Source organism: Molossus molossus, unplaced genomic scaffold (genome assembly GCF_014108415.1).
Source record: "Molossus molossus isolate mMolMol1 unplaced genomic scaffold, mMolMol1.p scaffold_m16_p_5, whole genome shotgun sequence".
NCBI classification, from domain to species: domain Eukaryota; kingdom Metazoa; phylum Chordata; class Mammalia; order Chiroptera; family Molossidae; genus Molossus; species Molossus molossus.
In genome coordinates, this window is record NW_023425388.1 from 51,619,873 (window position 1) to 51,639,255 (window position 19,383).

Genomic DNA, 19,383 nt, shown 5'->3' on the forward strand with positions numbered 1-19,383 from the left:
AAGATGTGTCCCAAGGTAACTGTTTCTTCCCTTTACACCATTTTGTCTTATGAGAAGTTTTACAGGAACTTGAAATTCGTTCCCAGGGAACGAGTTTAGGGAAACTCATGTTGGTATACAAATCCTGAGGCGAAGTCCCATTGCTGTTGGACTTTAAGGAGCAAGCCCCCTTCACTGTTGGTTCTGATTGCAAAATCAGAACAATGGTCTATAAGACACGTCATTTTTGTGAGAGAAGGTAGTGTAATCTGGGAAAAGCCGAGAGGCCATATACTCTGTTCTCCTTCCACCGGGAAAGGCTCCCTGCCTAGCCGTGGAAATGCCTACCCTCCTCAAGGCTCAGCTCCAGCATCGTATTATCTGGGATGCCCTCCTGATGCCCCCTCCTCCAGTGCCTCTGTGCTGCTCCACTGCGCAGCGGCGGGTGAGGCTCATTCTGATCATGGTGGTCACTTGTGTATGCATCAGTGGCCCATGTTGGAGCTTCTGGAAGGTAGGAGTCATGTTGTCCTTATCTCAGTAGTCTCCAGAGCAGTCAGCACAGCCTGGTGCACGGGACTCCCGGGCAGTCTGTGAGTCAGGGAGGTATGGTGTGCTGGAATGCCTTAGGACAATTCCTAAACTTGGCATCACACTTCTTCTTTGGTGTATCAGTACAGCTCCAGCTTGCTTGAGCAATGCCTGATGGAGTTGGGTACCACAGTCATCTGCCCTTTGCAGAATACATTGCAGGACACAGAGAGGGAGAATGACTAACTCACAGAACCAGAAGCAGGGTGTGAACTGCTGTCCCTCAGTACTCAGCCTACATCAGTGTCCGTAAGTCTCGTTCCTTGTATCTTCTCTCAGCAAAACCCCTGAATGACCCCAGCAGCGGCAGTGTGGGTCAAGAGCTGAAATCTCCCACGAAGACCACTTTTGATAGAACCAGACAGGGACTTGGGGCTTCTGATCCCTTGAAAAGCTTAAATCTTAGAGCTCTGCAGGGGATGAGGTCTATGGGGGCTTCCTGAGAGAGGACATGGCTGTCCGAGGGAATTCTGCATGGGATACACTTATGACCGTGTGGGCCTAGGGTGTTCCGGGTTAGGACAGGGGGGAGGAATCAGAAGAATGGCTGCGTGGGGTCAGTTGTGGACACAGGAAGGGAGGGGTCAGGGGCCTGAGGCTAGCCTATCAGGGCTGATCGGGTGCAGCTCAGATTCTCAGGAAGGGAGGAGATTGGGCCCTAGAGCTGATGCTCTGCTTAGGAATAAAGGAAGATCCCCTGACTAGCACTCTGCCTGGGCCGCGTCTCTGGGAACCAGGGTGTGGTGAACGAGGGTGGGAGCTGCTGCAGCAGCAGTATTTTCTCTGCGTCAAAACTCTATTGCACCCTAAGGTAATTTCTGCCTTTCTGTTACTTTGGCTTTAAGTCATCTCATCAAGGAGAAATGGCTTCACTGGATCCTAGACTGTTAGAGCTGGGAGGGTCCTTTGGGATGAGGGGAAGGGACATTTTTAGAGTCACACAGGGACCTGGAGGCAGAGCTCGTTCTAGAACCTGGTGTCTGGCTTCCCGTCGACCATTCCCAGTCTCCTTCCCCATCCTGCTTCTCATGGGCACCCTCACCCCTTGGTGTCCAGCTCATGCGTCGCTGCGGGCCATGCTGCGGGGCTGAGATCTTTGTCTCTCTTACTTTTTTTCGGGGGGCAGGGACTGGGTTGGGAAATATGTATGGTAACAAAGAAGCATTTAGGGGCAGATGAAAGCGGTCAAGGTTGAAGGGAAGGGTCCATACTGTTAGCCCTAAGAACCAGCCAGGATTTGTAAGAAAACTTTGCCTGTCTGGTAGACACTGACATCCTGCGAAGTCACATTTATTGAGCATGCCGTCTATCCCTGCACTGTGCTAAGTGCTATGAATATAATAATTAATTGATCCTCATCAAACTTTTATGAGGTAGAAAGGTATGCCATTTCCTGAATATGGACAAAGAAACTGAGGTTCAAAGAGGTGAAGTGTTGCAACCTTCCAAGTGTTGCAAACCTAGTAAGTGATGGAGGCTGGATTTAGCTTTGTGTGCTGACCACTCAGCTACTCTGCTTCTTTAAGGAGAGTGGATAGGGGCTGAGATGCCCCCGTTATTGGCCAGGAATGGATGGGCTGAATGAGGCGGGTGAAGGCCAGAGTGTCTTGCATCAGATAATTACCCTCTGCTGCTAACTGACCAGGAACAGATGGGGAAAAATGGAATTCAATTCCTCAGACTGGTGACTCTCTGGATCCAGTTCTTGTTGCTGTAGATGTAGGAATATATTCCGTAGCGGTCCTTCTTTCCACAGTCGTCACCCCAGGACACTGAACCCACCAGGTACCACTGGCCTCTCTCTTTGTCCAGGGTCACCATGGGGCCTCCAGAGTCACCTGCACAGGCGTCCTTCCCCCCTAGATAAAAAAAGAGAGAGAGCGAGAGCGAGAGCGAGAGCGAGAGAGAGAGAGAGAGAGAGAGAGAGAGACAGGGTAACTGTCCCCTTCCCTAGCCACAAATCCAAAGGCGCCTCCTTCTCCCCACCTCTGACTTGTAGTTCAGAGAATTGGACACGAGGGGGCGCAAACAGAACATTTGACTCAAACCTGGGTTCTGAGCAGTTCTGGTCAGACCTCCACAGAGCTCAGTGATTTTAGAAAGAGCAGGTTAAGGACTCTCTTGTTTCATAGGTGAAAAGTTGAACTTGGAGAAGGGAACACTGGAACTTTCTCATCACTCTTCTCTCTGATGCAGTTTCTCCATCAGAATCCTTCCTTTCATGGCCTTCCTCCCCCTCTCCACTGTTCAGCCTACCAGACTCCAAGGTCTCCAGTCCTTCCATTTCTGGGCTCTGCACCACGTCCTGGCTGGTGGTGCCCTGTTATACGCCATCCTCTTGACTTACCTTCCTTCTCCCCAGCACAGATCATGTCCCTGGTCACTTTCTTCTTCAGTGAGTCATACGCCCTCTGGCAGGTGTGGTGATCAACAATTGGGATTTCAATCTGAAACACAAGGCCATCATTGGTCCCCACTCCTGGGGGAGGAGTCCCTGCCGTCTGACACCCCTTAGAGCTGGCTCCTCCCCATCCCTATCGTGAAGGAGCCTGGGACTACCTTAGCCCTGGTTTCAGAAGCTGCCCGCTGGTGTAGGGGAAAGAAACGCTGAATGGAGAATCAGGAGGTCCATGATCAGGTACTGTCTCAGTCATGAACTTGCCGTGTGGCCTTGAGCAAGTCATTGGCCCTCTTCGAGTTTCAGTTTTCTCATTTGTAAACTGGTGATAATAACACTTGCCTAGTGCATGCATTATTTCAAATAAGGCAATGTGTGCAAAAGCTCCGGGCAGGCTTCTTTCCCCCCATCCTGCCATGACTGGCTGTGGAGCCTGTGGCATGTTGCTTAATCGCTGCTCTCTCAAACCTCTGAGACTCTGCTTCCTCATCTGAACAATGGAAGCCACATGCTTGTCACACAGACTTGTAGAAAGAGGAGATTGATAAGCGGATGCTGCTTGGCAAGCTACAGACACTGCCTGCGTATTAGGTGCTGCAGGCTTCCTGGTGCTCACCTGGCAGCCAGCACGTCCTTGCGTTCTCCCTCACCACGGTGTGAGCTTCCAGACCCTGGGTCTGTAGCTTGTCCATTTCTGTCCTACATAACTGGAAACTAAATGTTGGCATAGATGTCTGGAGCAAAACAAGGAAACTATGAGTCTAACTCAGCCAAACTAAAAACTGACTGGGTCATATAGCCCCAAAGAACAGCTCCTGTTGGCCTTTGCGGGGAGGGGACCAGAGGACATTCACGTGGCCCTTGGGCCGCGGCCTTCCTGAATAAGCGGAGAGAGGAAGTCAGGGCAGGTGGTTGTCAGCACCTATCCTCAGCAAACCACCAAGCGCCTGACTAACCTCTTTATTGTTCAGGTGTCACTTCCTCTGGGAAGCCCTCCTGAACCCCTCAGATGAGGTCAGATTCCCTTATACATTCCGGAGCATTCCACATTCTCCATCATCGCATTTATCGTATTGGTAACTACTTTCTTTCTTTTCTTTTCTTTTTTTTTGAGGGAGAGAGCAGGGAAGAGAGAGAGAAACATCGATGTGAGAGAGATACATCAAGTGGTTGCCGTCCACACAACCCCAATAGGGGTCGGGGAAAAACTGCAACCGAGGTACGTGCCCTTAGTGGGAACCAAACCAGGTCTCTCTGGTCTGCGGGCCGACGCTCTAACCGCTGAGCCAAACCGGCCAGGGCAGTAACTACTTTCTGTATTTGACTCTTGACTCTCAAACCAAGGAGGCCAGGGACCAGATCTGTCCTCTTATCCCCAGCATACCGATAGCTGGTGCAATGTCTAGTACATGGTAGGCTCCAAATAAATGCCTGGGAGTTAATGAACGGAGGATGAATGGTTGTTGCAAATTTGAAATTTTAAAGTACATTAAAATAACATATGTTGAAGGAACCAGCTGTGGTAGTCATGGAACCCAGTAACTGTCAGAGCCAGGCAGCTCTGGAAGGACATCTAGTGTTGCCCCTGACTTTGCAGCTTGAGATCCCATACTATAGTCTAAAACGGCAAATTACTAGCACCTAGCAAGTCAGCAGGAGCCAGGATGGGGAGCCAGGGCCCCTTACGTCTAGTTCAGTGTTCTTTTATGCAATGATATGAATGTGCAATTCTAAATGCAACAGTCAAGTTCATTACTGCACGGACTGAAGCTCTCAAGAGCCTATTCTTTGGCACATTCTTGTTTAGTCTACTGTGTGAGTCTTTATCATGTACAGATGGATCATCCTTTTGGGCGTCGAAGCCTGCTGTTTTCTGCAAAAATTGCCATGAGCTGAGCCTTTAATAAGCTACAGAAATAGTCAACAATGTTTGGAGACTAGAGGCCATGCATACAAGACAAAGAGATCAAGCTTGTTTGGGGATTCAAAGTCCCAGTGATGTAAACCTTGGTGGCTTTCTCAACCACTCCCTGCCCAAGCCTCCAAGATCCTAAAGGGCAACACGGAGCAGGAGGGTCCCATGCAGAGTAGGGGTGTCACTCCCTGTAGGGCATAAGTTGAACCTCACCTCCATCAGGGTCTCTGGGAACTTCTGCAGGAACTGCTTCCCCCAGCCACTGACGATGACCATGGTGCCTGGAGGAGGGAGACACCGTGGAAGCAGAGGCTATCGCGGGGTTTGCAGAAGGTTGCGTCTTGCAGCCCCGTCATCCTCTGCCTGAGGAGGAAGGGCTGAATTGACCCCTCAGAGAAAGGCAGCTTGGCGGGGAGGAGGACTGCTGGGTTGGAGGTTGGAGGTCTAGGCATTCGTTTGTATGAATCGTTAGCCGGTGTTCAGTTGTCTGTCTCCCCCTCCCAACTAGCACGGCGCGGCTCCCCGAGACAGTGTCTCCCTGTCTTGTTCAGGCTGATGCCCAGGCCTGCGGCAGCGCTGGCACAGACGTGCTCGGTCAGTAACTGTGGAAGAAGGAGTCCGGCCTAACCCACAGCAAGCCTTTGTCCCTTCCTCCCATTACGAGTCTGTTTCCTTATCCATAAAATGAAGAGGCTGGGCTGGGGACTCTCCAACGTTCCCACCCCAGCGCTGACATTCCAGAAGACTGCGGCGTTGGCACATCTTGGAGGGATGTGGAAGTGGGTGAGCACTGATGGAACACGTACGTCTTTATTCGAAAAAATGCCTCGGGTCCTGAAAACAGCCTGGGGCCTGAAGTCAAAAAACCTGGATTCTAGCCCCAGCTCTGTTTCTTACGAGCTGAATCTTGGGCAAGTCACTTCACCTTGCTGACCCTTAATTTTCTCGTCTGGAGAACGGGACTACAGTACAACCTCACAAGGCTTTCATTAGTGGCAAATAAGCGGACGAATGTAAAGCAACAGCACGTGGTAGGCGCATGGCGTCTGGTGAATCAGCCACCAGTGCCTTTCCCGGTGGCTCCCTCCACCCAAACTCTTCTCAGGTTCCATCCAGCCCTTTCCACAACTTCTTTGAACTAAAGGAGTTTAGCTGTGACATGGCATCCCTGAACTTCTAACAGGATGAAAGGGAAGCCAGTGGCCCTGGCTGGACTCTCACTCTATGTTGGATACATCTGAGTATGGTATTTTCTTTAAATGTCACCACCATCCTGTGGGGTGTTGTCCTCAGTGTAGAGAGAAGGGACTTGAGGTTCGGCAGCTTCCTCAAGGTCAACCAAGTAGGAAATGGCAGCATGGGGATTTGAGTCTGTGCTGGTGGTTAAGCGATGGTCCCTCAGCTCCAAACTTACTCTTTATACTGAGCTTTGTAACGCTACAGGTGGGACTCTGAAATGGCACTTCTGCCTTTTCGAGGGGATCCTGAAAATAGGGGGCACTTCTAGGATAGCATGGCATTACTGTTGGCATCACCCTACCCGTGGTTCCTTATCCCAGCTGTGGTGGTCATTTCCAGCTGCTTTTCCTAACGCCACCACCCAGGGCCTCTTGGCAGGAGTCTGAGCTCTGGCTCCACAGGGTCCCTGTCCAAGCTTCTGGGTCCTATAACCCAACCTCTTCCCTGTTCCTCCAGCCCCAGGAGTGATGGTTGCTTTCTACAAATACCCTCTCTATTATCTCAGCTTTATTCCCTCCTTCTCTAGTCCTCCAGTCCCCTCTGGTAGGTCCTCTCTGTTACAATTACTAGTCTGGCTTCTGTTTTCCTACCTGGACTCTGATGGATACAGTACTTGCAGCTCTGATCAAGCCAGTTGGTTCTCTGTGCTGCCTCGGGGCCAGTTCTGACAGCTGTTTCGGGGGAGGCGGCTGGGAACCATGCAGACACCGTCAGCTGGCTTTGCTGGCACCAGAGCCTCACCAACGCGGGAGAAGAGTCTGTGGAGGCACCTGCTGTTCTGCAAAGGCGGGACTGGGGTGGGGAGAGGTACCTTCCTCCGTGGGCATCTCCGGCAGACAGATGGGCATCACAAAGTCATTCAGCACCGGGCCCTTTGACAGCTCCAGCAAAGCCACATCGTTCTCAAATGTTCTGTAGTTGTACAGGGGATGCAGGAAGATCTGCTTGACCCTGAGGTGCTGTTCAGTCTCATCTGACTTGTACCTCCAGTGCTTACCTGGACAAGAAGAAGGCACATGAGGCATGGAGATGACAGAGACACAGAGGATAGGGTCACACCTTGCTCCCATCCAGCCTACATTTCCAGCCTTAACTCTTTTACTCCCCACCTGCTCTTCATGTGTTCTCATGGGCTCCCACCTCTGTCTCTCTTCATGAGCCGATCTCATTGCCTTAGTACTAACTTCAGTGCTCATCACCCCATGTTCAGATCACGTAATTACACTTCAGCGCCTGGATCATGTGCTGCCTCCTCCAGAAGCCTTCCAACTCTTGAGTTAGATTCTTTAGTTAGAAGTCTTTTCCCTATGAACTCCCAAGACACTTTATCTGTTTCTCTCCTATAGAACATGCTGCTTTTTTTTTCTTTCTTATATTGGAGGTCTCTGTGCTTATATTTTATTCCTTTGTTAGACTGTAAGCTCCTTGTGGGCATGAACTAAATCTTAATTATGCTTATGTCCTTAGATCCTGGCATAGTGTCCGCAGGGAACTAAGTTGAACCAGCTTGTGGTCCTGGGAAGGGGAAGCTTGGGTTGTATGATCCACTTGAAACCATGGATTACAGATGCCCGAGGAATCTTTGGAAATGGTCTGGGACTGGGCTCTTCATTTTCACTTTATAAAATTGAGGCCTAGATGTCAACGACTTGCTCAGAGTCCCTGCACCTAGAAATCATGGCCTCGAGCTTGGGCTCAGGGCCCTGGACTCCTGTCCTAGCTGGTCCTCCACCCCGGGTGTCCTGCCCTGATGAATGAGTGAACGGACACACCCATCCCCAGAACCACAGTTGGCTTCAGGAAACAGCTCACCCTTCACTCACCCATGATGACTTTGAAGTCAGCAGGGCTGAGCAGGTCGTTTGGATCAAGCACATTGTGGAGGCAGTGAGCCGCGGTCAAGATCCAGCTGGAGCCTGAGAACAGAAGTGTGTGCACGTGCTGCCCTGCGCTGCCCCTTGTCTGCAGCGGAGGCCCCCCGGCTGCGCTAGGGCACACTTCTCCGTCGCACTTCAAGGCCCCGCGTCAGACGCTCATGTCCGGCTCCGAAGATGAGGAGTTAAACCTGTGGTTTTATCTACCTATTCCAACCAAAGCCAAGGCTGAACCTCACAAACGGGGTTTCAGGGCTCCCTTAAACGAAACACCTGTGCTCACTGGCCACCCCTCTGGCCTTGTGGTCCCTGGACCAGCACCAACAGCCTCATCTGGAAACTTCTTAGAAATGCAGAAAATCTGGGAATTGTATCAATATCCTCGAGTAATTCTTATGCACACCGCAGTGTGAAAAGCACCGATTTAGCAAGGTGCTTTTCAACTACGGGTGCACTTCAGACCCATCTGGGGAAATGAAAACAAAACACAAAACAAAAACATAGTGCCTGGGCCTGAAGCCAGACCAGCCAAGTGTGGCCCAAGCACCAGGATATTTTAAAACTTCCCCAGATGTTTCTACTGCCGTCACTATTCTGATCCTAACCCGTCATTTTACAGATAAGGTCCTGTGGCCCAGAGGAAAGAGGGATGTCTAGGGCCACCCAGGAGGTTAGTGAGAGGCCGGGGCCAGACCCTGAGTCTCCGGACCATAAGCCTAGAGCATTTCTCTTCTCTCAGCCGTCTTTCCCCCTCAATGGAGAGGTTCCTGCCCTTTGCTTAATACAGGGTCAGGCTCTGGTCCTCCTTTAGGTGAAGAAGATAATAAATCCATATGTAAACCTAGAGGCATAACCGGGATGAGACAAACAGGAAAGAAGGCACAGGCTTTGGGGTTGAGGGTACAGGCTGGAGTTCGGAGGCGCAGGCACAGGCACCGTTTTGGAGCAAGTTCCAGGCCCCATTGGCCCTCTCAGGAGCAGCTATGTGCTCTGGCCACTGGATTCTGGATAGAGCTCCAGGTAGGCCACCTCCTTCCCTGGAGGCATTTGGATCTCTGTCCACAGCCAGGGACTGTGGGCCAAATTTTCCAGGTGGATAAAGTGGGAGGAGGTAGCCAGGTGGGAGGGCCTGCTTCGGAGCAGGGCTCCTGGCCATTGAGATGCACTCAGGGGTGTGCAGTGGCCAGTGCAGAGACGTGGCTTTGCCTCCCAGCTCCTTCCTCTGTCCCTCGGCCCCTTTCCCGCTCCCCTGTTCTTCCCCACTCAGACCTCCCTCCACAGAACTGCAGACCAGGAGGAGGAGATGCTAGATCAGAAGGCTGTGCAGGCTGGCGCATGAAAGAACCTGAAGCTTGGTGAGGACAGAGAAGCAGACTTCTAACATCTTCAAAACGCAACAGGGAATAAACACGCAGTAGATACAAATAAGCAGTGAACATTCTTATTCTTATTTTTGCTAATTCTCCCTTAGGGATATCTGTGATATCTGTCCTTGGATTTTTTTAGACAGAGTGAAACAGAGGGAGAGAGAGAGAGAGAGAGAGAGAGAGAGAGAGAGAGAGAGAGAGAGAGAGAGAAACATGATGTGAGAGAGACACATCAATTAGTTGCCTCCGACACGATCCCAACCGGGCCAGGGATCAAACCTGCAACCTAGGTACGTGCCCTGGACCGGAAATCAAACCTGCGACCCCTTCAGTCTGCAAGCTGATGCTCTAACCGTTGAGCCAAACCAGACAGGGCGCATTGAATATTACTGAACTTAAAATCTCACCCTGGCCGGTTTGGCTCAGCGGTTAAAGCGTCGGCCTGCAGTTCAGAGAGACCCGGGTTCGGTTCCCGCTAAGGGCATGTATCTCAGTTGCAGTTTGTCCCCGGCCCTGGTTGGGTCGTATGGGTGGCAGCCACTCGATGTGTCCCTTTCACATCCATGTTTCTCTCTCTCTCTCTCTCTTTCTCTCCCTCCCTCTATCTGAACAAAAAAAGAAAAAAAATCTCAAGGCTTAGAAAACTAATTTAATTCTTGAAACGATGGGCACGTAATCCACCTCTCTCACTCACATTCTAGCGAAATCGGCAATGTCCGATGAAGGGGTCTGGCTTCCCCCTTCGGCCTGTCTGCTCCTCCTCACCATCTCTCCGCTTCTCCTCCGACACTTTCTTCACTTCCGGCTCCTCTCAGCTCTCCTGTCTTTCCTGGCTTGCCTCTCTCGGCTCTCTCGTGCCCTGCCAGTCTTTTTCTTTCGTCATATTTGTTTACTTTTATTTATTCCCTTATCTTCCTCCAGTTCCCTCTCTCCTACTTTCCAGGTCTCGCTCATATTCTCTGTCGCTCTTCCTGTCCTCTCTGTCTTTGTCCTTCCAGCTTTGTCTCTCTGTTCCTCTTCCCCTTCTTCCCTGGGTCCTCTCCCCTGCCCACGCCCCACAGGGCTGCCCTGTCGCCTGTGCTCACTCTCCAAGCCCTTCGGGAGGCTTCGCAGGGCGGGGACATTCACCTCCGTGTGTGTGGAATGTAAGGATCAAGTCCTTGCAGAGGAGGACAAGTGCCTGGTGGCCATGTCACATATCCCAGGGTGTCCGGCCTGCAGCCTGGTCCAGGCCTGGTGCCGCCCCCTGGGGACCCCTGATGGGGAGCTGCCCTCACCTGACTGCACCCCGGAGGACGTGTGTCAGTGCAGGCGAGACCAGCAGCCCCGGGAGCTGTCCACGCAGATGTGGTCTCATCCAGACCTTCTGTGATGGGATCAAGCCAGGAGTCGGGCGTAGACTCGAGAATGCTATTCATTTTCTTATGGAATGGACCTTGGACCATCTGGACCCAATTGCGGCAGGAAGGTCGGCAGCCATCCCTCCCTGCCCTTGCTCCTAGTCCCACCATATTGAACCCATTACGAACTTCTGACGAATTGATTTCCCAATGCTTTTGAATCAGCCTCGTTTCCATCCCCCATCTCCTGTCCATATCCTGAAGCTAATGACTTCCCTTCACTACCACTGCGATCGCCACCTCACTGAATGCCTCGCCTCCTGAGTCACCCTCCATTGCAATTCTCATCGCCCCTGAGAGAACTCTCCAGAACATGCTTATAAACCTGCATTAGTGTTCAGGATAAAAATCTAAACCCCTCAGCAAGGCATTCAAGGCCTGTGTAAGTCTCTCTTCCCTAAGGTCTGAGGGCGAATTTGCTGGTTCTCCCTGACCCCACAGCCCTGGCCACCCTGCCCTGGAGCCATGTGTTGGGATCCGTATCTGAGGGGCGGACTCTCTGACCCTTCCACGCCCAGACACTGAGCAGGCCTCAGCAGGGCTTGCTGACTGAAGGAGCCAGCTTGACTAGGAACACGCCTCCTGCTCCCGCTCCCGAACTTCTGGGCCTTGCTGTAGTGCAGACAGCGGCCCTCAGGGAAGACATGTTGAAATGTTGATCAGTGTACAGAAAGAGGGTCAGGTACCTTCACTTCCACCCTGGTCCCTACCCCTGGGCTCCCCACCCTTCCACTTTCTCCTTACCTAGAAGGGAGCCTCCACAGAAGGGCTGCTCGTTCGGGTGCGCCAGCATGGCAATCCAGGGGGTGGTGCCCTTCTCGGCTGGATTTCCACTGAAGATCCTGGCTATAAACTTCCGGGTGAACTTGGGGAGCCCACACACTGTGGCAAGGGAGGCAGGGACACGTCACACTCTTGGCTCCATACTGCCCTTTGCCAGAGCTGCCGGCTCGTTACTCTCTGTTAGGAACATCTGTTATTTTTTGATTTCCCAGCATCCATTGCCCCATTCAGTGACAGCATGCTAATTTCCCCCTGGGATCCACTCTTCCCCTACTCCGAGTCCATATATCCTGAGTTGGAATGACTGTACCTCTGGTTTTAGGGGTGGGGATGTGACCTAGACCTAACTAATTAATACCTCTCCTCCTCTGGTCACAGCAATTGCTCAGAGATCAGAATGGAACCATGGCCAGGCCAATGAAAACCTGACGGGAGTTTTGCTAAGGATAGAGAGAGAGAAGGTATTTCTTTGCTGGGGTTGCTAAGATACTGGTTATAAGCCCAGGTCTGCCAATAATCACTTCATGAAGAGTCTGCTGAGAATAACCTTACTAGCAGAGAAAAGTGGGGCTAGAAGATGAGGGGTGAAGTAAGAGAGATTGTATCCTGATATTTGAGCCCCTTGATCTAACCATACCTGAAGCTTTTTGGTATAGACTTTCAGTTATGTGAGCCTGTAATTCTCTCTCTCTCCCTAAGCTAAACACCTGCCCCATTCCCAGGAGATACTCAGAGCCCACTGTATGGGAAGTGCCCCAACCATCCCTCTCTCCATCTGCTTCTGTAAACTTCCTTCTCTTCAGAAGTAGTTCTGGACTTTAGATCTCCTCACTTCCAAACTCTTGGGGACCTGGCTTTGGGGATTCATACCCTTTCCTGTATTTTGCATCTCTCTTTTTTCTATGACTCCAAAATGTGGTCAGGCCCTCTCATCCTAAAATCAGACTTCTACCCTCCATGCTTTCCATAGCTAAGCTTCTGGAAAGAAGAGTTGACAGTCTCCACATCCTTCTCTCTCCTTTGAGGTGAATTTAGAAGAAGCACCATGCTCTGCACATACTTGGAAGAAAAGTAGCCGTTTGAATAGTTACTAGATCCACAACCATAGATGGAGATAGAATGGCTCTGGACCCATAAACAGATGTTCAATAGTGAGAGCTACACGTATAGGAAGAAACTATTTGAACATCTATCTCATGTATTCTTCATTCCCCGGAAGTCTCCTTGCCCTGCGACTCCTCACTATTGAAGCTGGAGCATCCTTGTTTTAAGTTAGGCCAGATACAGCTTTGCCTTCGGAAAGAGCAAAGCACAAACCAATGTCTGGAAATACAGACTTTCATTTGAAGATTCAGGGCCCGTGGTAAAAAAAAAATTGTAGGTTTTAAGGAAGTACAACTGGGAAAACTGGGTATATAACTTTTACTATAAGTCATAGAGAAGGGAGAATGTAAGGGTAGTGTGTCCTGTCTCAGGAAAGACCTAAAAATTTAGGAGATGCCTGGAGAGGGAGGGAGGGGAGGAGGATGGAAGGAAGGGGAGAAAAAGAAAGGGAGCAAGAAAGGGGGGGGAGTGAGGAGGAGAAGAAGGAGGAGGAGGAGGAGGGGAAGGAGGAGGAGGAGGAGGAGGAGAAGGAGGGGAAGGAGGAGGAAGAGGAGGAGGAGGAGGAGGAGAAGGAGGAGGAGGGGAAGGAGGAGGAGGGGAAGGAGGAGGAGGGGAAGGAGGAGGAGGGGAAGGGGAAAAGAGGGGAGAGCGGGAGGGTTAGGGACTTTAAACATCAGCATGGTCCCTGCTCCCTGGCCATTCTTTCAGAGTTGACAACAGAGATTGGGTCCCCGTCCCCGAGGAATGTCCAGCCTCAGATGCTCCTCTGGACTACACTGTGGCCTTCGCACTGTTAACTACTTTACATCTCTCTTGACACGTACCCTCTTTGGCTTCTGAAGCACTTCTGTTCCTTGTTTCGATCCCTCTTTTTTGTCTCTCTCGTTTCTCTTCTCTCTATGCCTCCCATGCTAGTATTTCCCTTGTTCAGTCCTACCCCCCTCCCTCTTTTTCCTGCAAACTTCCAGTACATAATACCTTCTCCTTTCATGCCATCACACCACTATACCCTGAGGGATATCAAATCGGTGTCTCTAGTCTGCCCCTCCCCCTGAAATACCTCCTTCCTTACCTCCGGCTGGAATGCTCATAAACTCCTCCAGCGCAGCGGAGCCAAGCCCTGGTCTCTGCCCTTCAACAACCTTCTCCTCTTTGTTATCCAGATGTCTATTAATGCCTACATTTAATGTCTGCACTGGCCTTATCTTTGTTGTCTTCCTTTCCTTCACCCTGTACTCAGTCACTGACCCGTGAGAAATCACGAGGGGAAGTGGAGAGTAATGTGTCCCTCCCACTCCATGTCAGTTTGCTCCACATAACCTCACGACCCTCAGTGTCTCAGTATGTCACAACACACAGTCCAACTATCTAGAGGAAAGTAAAAATCTGAAATGTAACACAAGATATGGTAATCCTTGAAACCAGCCACATATAAAGTGTAAAACATAATTTAGAATTGTTCAGTTCCCAGCGGTGTGAAAAGCATGACATCGTCATTATAATACAAACTCCAAACAAAGGCACAGAATGAGCACATTCCATGGACAGCCCCCGCTAACCAACAAGCCTGTGCCCCCCTGCACCTGCACCCTTTCTAAGCCTGGACACCAAGGCCCGCTGAACACACTCCTTAACTGTCTTAAACTCCCTGCGCCCACGTCTGCGCTAGCATAGCCCTGGGTGAGGTGGGTTTTCACCATCTCCCTCTGAATGACTGCAGTAGTCTCCCCACCTTTTCCTCTAGCTCACCGCCTGCAACAAGCCACTTCCCACACTATGCAGCCCACCCTCAAACCTGCTGATTCAGAATTCCCCGGGTGGGGGGAGACCCAGAAATCTGCATTTCTAACCAGCATCCTAGGTGAGTGTGATATACCCCAAATTAGAGAGTCACTAGTTGCAGGACAATGTGCAAACAGTATGGCTTTCAAGACCCTTTCCACTCTCCCTTAACCCCACAGCTCCCACTCTAGTCACGCACACTTTCTTGCTGGATCATTGTCCTCTCTGCCCATTCCTTCCGCCCCTCAGGGCAGCCTTGGCAACCTCTGCAACCTCTGCAAAGCTGCCCTGACCCCCTTCAGCTGTATGGGTTCCTTGCTCCTTTTAAGTTCCCATAACACTGCCATCTCCACTCCTCTATGACTCCTGTGAGCGACCCGGATGCACAGGACCTTGCCTTGCATGCTAGTTTGAGCTCTTAGAAGTCAAGGGCTTAAATAGCAGGCTGTGCAGCCTCTGAGAGGCCACATGTCACTAGCAACCCCATTCCTCATCACCTTTTCTTGGATGATATCTAGGTGACAAAGTTGTACTTTTTCTGTAATGGGAGAGGTTTTGTCTTCGTGAGGGGCAAGTTTCTTTTTAAAGAGTCAAAACAAACAAATATCAATAATAACCAGACCCCCAGATGAAGGCTGTTGATTATCCACAGAGGGTTTATTTCCACTTTAGACCCTTGGCAGGAGAAACAGAGTACAGAGGCACCTTACAGAGTAGTGAGCTTGTGATATAAAATATACAATACATAGCATCCTCTACATGCAGCTTTCATAGACACAGGAGTGTGGTTTCATGAATCCACTGGGAAAGCGGACACTTCCCAGATGTTCTCTGGAGTCCCTCTCAGGGCCTTCTCTGGCTGTCTGTCTCTGGTGGAAAATCTTGGGAGGACCATCCGCCCTGTGAGGGCAAGGGAGAGGCTGCTGGCAATTGGAAAATCTCATGCTTTTCTTTTACAGATGGTGAAACTGAGGCCCCCAAAGGAAAAGTGATTTGTCAGAGGTTATCCAGCCAGTCGGGGCAGAGCTGGGGCTGGAGTCCAGGACTCAGCTCTCTGTCTCTTCTCATGGGCAAGTGTCTGTTGCCTTGTACTCTGGCTCCCGGAAGCCGGAGGGGCATCCTTCTGAACATCCATGCTGGGTGGGTTCCCGGAAGAGCTCAGACTGTGGGCATGCTGGGCAGCCTGGTGGGATGGGGTCACTCCTAATGTCCTCGGCCCACCTGCCTTCCATTCTCCTGCTCAGAAGCACTGTGGGGCACAGTGCGTGCCTTCTCTTTTTCCCAGCAATCCAGAGGAGTCTCCATGCATGGGGCTGGGGCGAAGGTAGCCTTTTCAGATGACACATTTCAAGGCTGGACGGTTGCTTCAGGCTTGTCTGGAGTATCCTGTGTTGTCAGCTGGTACTCGAGGGTGACATATGGTCCCAAATGACATGTTCTGAGTTGACAATAGAAATTTAACAGGGTCGGGGAGCTTCCCACTGCTCTCCTCCTCCAGACACCCACACATTCCCAGCTTTCGCTGTGTCCTTTGAAATCCCTTTAACAGAGAACATAAAGGCTAAGGCTTGGACTACAAGAAGCTTTTGAGAGAGAAACCCCAGTGATAAGAGTACTGCAGAGATTTCACTAGGAGGAGGGGCCTCGGGGTATGACGCCATCTCCCCAAACCTGAACGGTTTTCTCCTAGAGGAGGAACTAGACTTGTCTGTGCTCAGAGGACAGACTTGGGAAAATATATGGACTCGGAGTTCAGCTTAATAAAAGAAAACCTTTTCTAACAATCAGGCCCGGTTATACCAACAGTGGATTTGATAAGAGAATAGGAGTGAATGGGGCCACTGGGGTAAGGCGGTCCTGGAGAGGAGTGCTTGGACCGGCCCAGACGTCCTGCTCCCTCCTACTGCTGAGGACAGAGAGGCCTGGAGAGGGGAAGGGACTTGCCCAGGGCCATGGAACCAAGTCTCTGGGTGGAGACTTTCCCCTCTACCACTCTGCTGCCTCTCAGCATCCTGGCGTTGTCTCAGGAGGATGGGGGCAGCATGTTCCATTGCAGTTGGTCCGGTGAGTAACGTGGAGTGTGCTGTTGGAAGTGTGCGGTCAGCCCACGCGGGCTGAGGCAGGGCAGCCAGGCCCTGAGGAGGTCAGTCAGCTCACCGCTCCACCTGGAGCGCCCCCAGGCCTTGCGGAGAGCCCATCTGCTCCCACACCCAGTCCACGTAGTTGGAGACCTTTGTGTAGACCCCATAGACCTGCTTGCTGCCACATTCTTCAGGGCCCCCCCAGGACACTAGGCCTTGGGCCACCCAGGTCTGGCTCAAGTCATCAAGGATGACAAAGGCCCCACCGCTATCTCCAAGGCATGTGTCCTTGCCGCCCTCATAGTAGCCGGCACAGAACATGTTCTCTGTGACGCTGTAGTTGCCCAAGCGGGACTCATAGCTGGTTTTGCACTCGGCGTGTGGCACCACGGGTAACTTGACATACTGCAGGACATCTGACAAGGTCCGTGTGCCGCTGCTGATGATCTCATCCACTGTCACATTAGGATTGGAGATGCCCCAGCCTGCCACCAGGCCTAGCATGTGGGGCACCGGGCCTTCGGGTTCAGGCTTTGGCAGGCAGATGGGCATGATGTGGGGTCCCAGTGGCACGGGTTCCTGCAGCTGGACCAGAGCTATGTCATGGTTGTAGTTCTGGATGTTGAAGTCGGGGTGGAGCACCACTCGGGCAGCTGAGCTGTTGACAGCCCCCGATTTGTCCCGCATGTCATGCAGGCCCAGGTAGACGGTGATGTGCTCCTTGGACACTGGGGTCACTGTGTTGTCTCTGCGCTGGGAGCGCAGCACATGGGCTGCTGTGAGGATCCATGACTCGGAGAGCAGGGCCCCACTCCCAAACCACTTGTCATTTGGCACCCTCGAGGTATCCTCCACCACTATCAGGGCCTGCCACGGGAAGAGGCCGGGCTCGGCATTCCGGCCCCCGATGATCCGCTTGACTAGATTTGGCAGAGACCGGGAGGGCTGTCCACACACTGTAAGGAGAAGGAGGGAGTGGGGACAAGAGACGGAGACTGGTCAGGTCAGACGTGTGAAAGAGCCACTAAGAGAAATTCACATCTCACCCACTGTAGATTATGCCACCACAGGACCCTGCTCTGCATCATGGGGCCACACCAGCCTGGGAGAGCTCTGTGCTTCGCCTAAGTCTTCTAGTCTGGCCAAGATGTACTCTGGGCCATCTATGACCAAACCATTTCATGCAGGGACCGTCACCATCTTGAACCATTTGTAGCCAGGATTACTTTCGGCCTGGGCCATCTGAGTCAGGCCTGTCTCTAACTGTGATCACCTCTCCCCTTTTTTTCCTCTAGAAAGGCATTTCATATTCCAGAACTAGTTCATACTGTGTCTACTTAGACAAATTCTGAAAACTGTAGGTCATGGGCTTTGAGAGATGAAAGGAAACAGAAAGGTTGTCCAGCAGGTCACAGCAAACACTGGACTGGGAGCCAAAACACCTGTGGCCTTGACCTGGCTTTTCTCTCCTGTCTTCTGTGTGACTTTGGGTAAGTAAATTGCCCTCTCTAGATTTTAATGTTTGATCTGCTAAATGAGGCAGTTGATCAAGATGATCTCCAAGGATCTTTCAAATCCCAAGTTTCTTTAATTTTTATTTCACTTGCCCTAGTCACCCCCATTTCATAGGTGAGTAAAACTCTCCAGAGGATAAGTGACTAGCCCAAGATCACATAGCTATTAAGATAAATAGCAGAGGCTTAATTAGATTCTAAGATCAATGTCTTGTCTTATATCCCACAATGCCTCATTACATGTAAAGATCATGTGATGGGCCCTCCAACCTTTTCTTCTCTAGCAGAAAGGACTCATGCTGTGAATGGATGCCCAGGGCATCTAGGAATGGGGAAAGGTGGCATAATCTACAAGCAATGATGCATGGGCCCTGTTCTGAGCCACCCATCATTGCACCCAGGAGCCCTGTAGTACCTTTAGGGGAAGAAGAAAGGTCTGAGCAAACTTCGTTCCACTGAGTTGTACCCCGAGCATGCACATGCACCATCAGCTTCCTGCAGCCAAACGCCTTTGGCTCATGAGCAGAGGGTCTTCAGTACCAGACCCGCTGGCTAAGAACAAGTGGTTCACATGGGCCCTTCCCAGCATGATTCTTAGGCCTGGGAGGTAAGCCTGGTGTGAGTGTGGGCCTCCTCTTGGTTGCAAATGGCCAGGCTACATTCCTTGGCCCTGGAAACTATCAACAATCCTTTAAAGACCAAAGAGCATTTGAATGTTCTTGACAACTTTGGGAGGTCAGGCTTTCAGAAACCTAATGCTTTTCAGATGTTCTTCTTCCTGCTGCCAAATGCTTCTTACGTGATCCCGCGGCACCCTGCTGTTCATTCCAGGCCAGATGTGAGCTGGCCTTTGCTAACTCTCTGTGGTCTGGCCTTTCACAGTTGAAGGCCAGACTCCCAGTTACAAGCAGCAACCTACAAGGTGACAGCTCAAGGCAGGTCTGTGATTGGCCCTGCACAATGACTCATCTAGTGTCAAAAGGACCTCATCTGGTAAAAGACATGCCTGTGGCTTAGTTATGATCACAACAAAGCCAGTGTGAACGACTCCTTTTTCCAACCAAGGTGCCAATGGCATACCCAAGTTCCAGAATGTTAGCGTTGGGGAAGCTGGAGAACAGCTGATTTACAGATGGAGAAACCAAGGTTCTGAGAAGGCACATGACATACTCGAAGTCATTAGTGACAGAGCCAGAAGCGCCCTTTTTTTGTGACTCTAGTTTTATTTTCTCCACAAAAGACTGGTTTTACTTTTAATATGCTCTTGTACTTTTGAGAGGTTGAATAATGCAACAAGCCTTTAAGAAGGCTCATGGAAATGGGGCCATTATTTATGGTGGACACCATTCTACATTC

The 19,383-nt window shown here is 51.1% G+C and overlaps 1 protein-coding gene across 3 annotated transcripts in view; it reads right to left on the reverse strand.

Annotated features, from left to right (window-relative positions):
* Nucleotides 1-2,238: 2,238 nt before the first annotated feature.
* The window catches only part of MASP1 (mannan binding lectin serine peptidase 1), a 58,462-nt gene continuing 41,317 nt past the window's right edge, over nt 2,239-19,383 (reverse strand). The window contains exons 10-15 of one of the 3 annotated variants that reach the window (XM_036242853.1): nt 11,508-11,645; nt 7,946-8,038; nt 6,934-7,119; nt 5,097-5,164; nt 2,918-3,017; nt 2,239-2,429 (exon numbers count right to left, since the gene is read on the reverse strand). In XM_036242853.1, the coding sequence (XP_036098746.1) occupies nt 2,239-2,429; nt 2,918-3,017; nt 5,097-5,164; nt 6,934-7,119; nt 7,946-8,038; nt 11,508-11,645 (776 nt within the window). Of the gene's footprint in view, nt 2,430-2,917; nt 3,018-5,096; nt 5,165-6,933; nt 7,120-7,945; nt 8,039-11,507; nt 11,646-15,903; nt 17,470-19,383 lie in introns of those variants that run through there. The other 2 variants (XM_036242852.1, XM_036242854.1) reach the window with 2 other exon arrangements.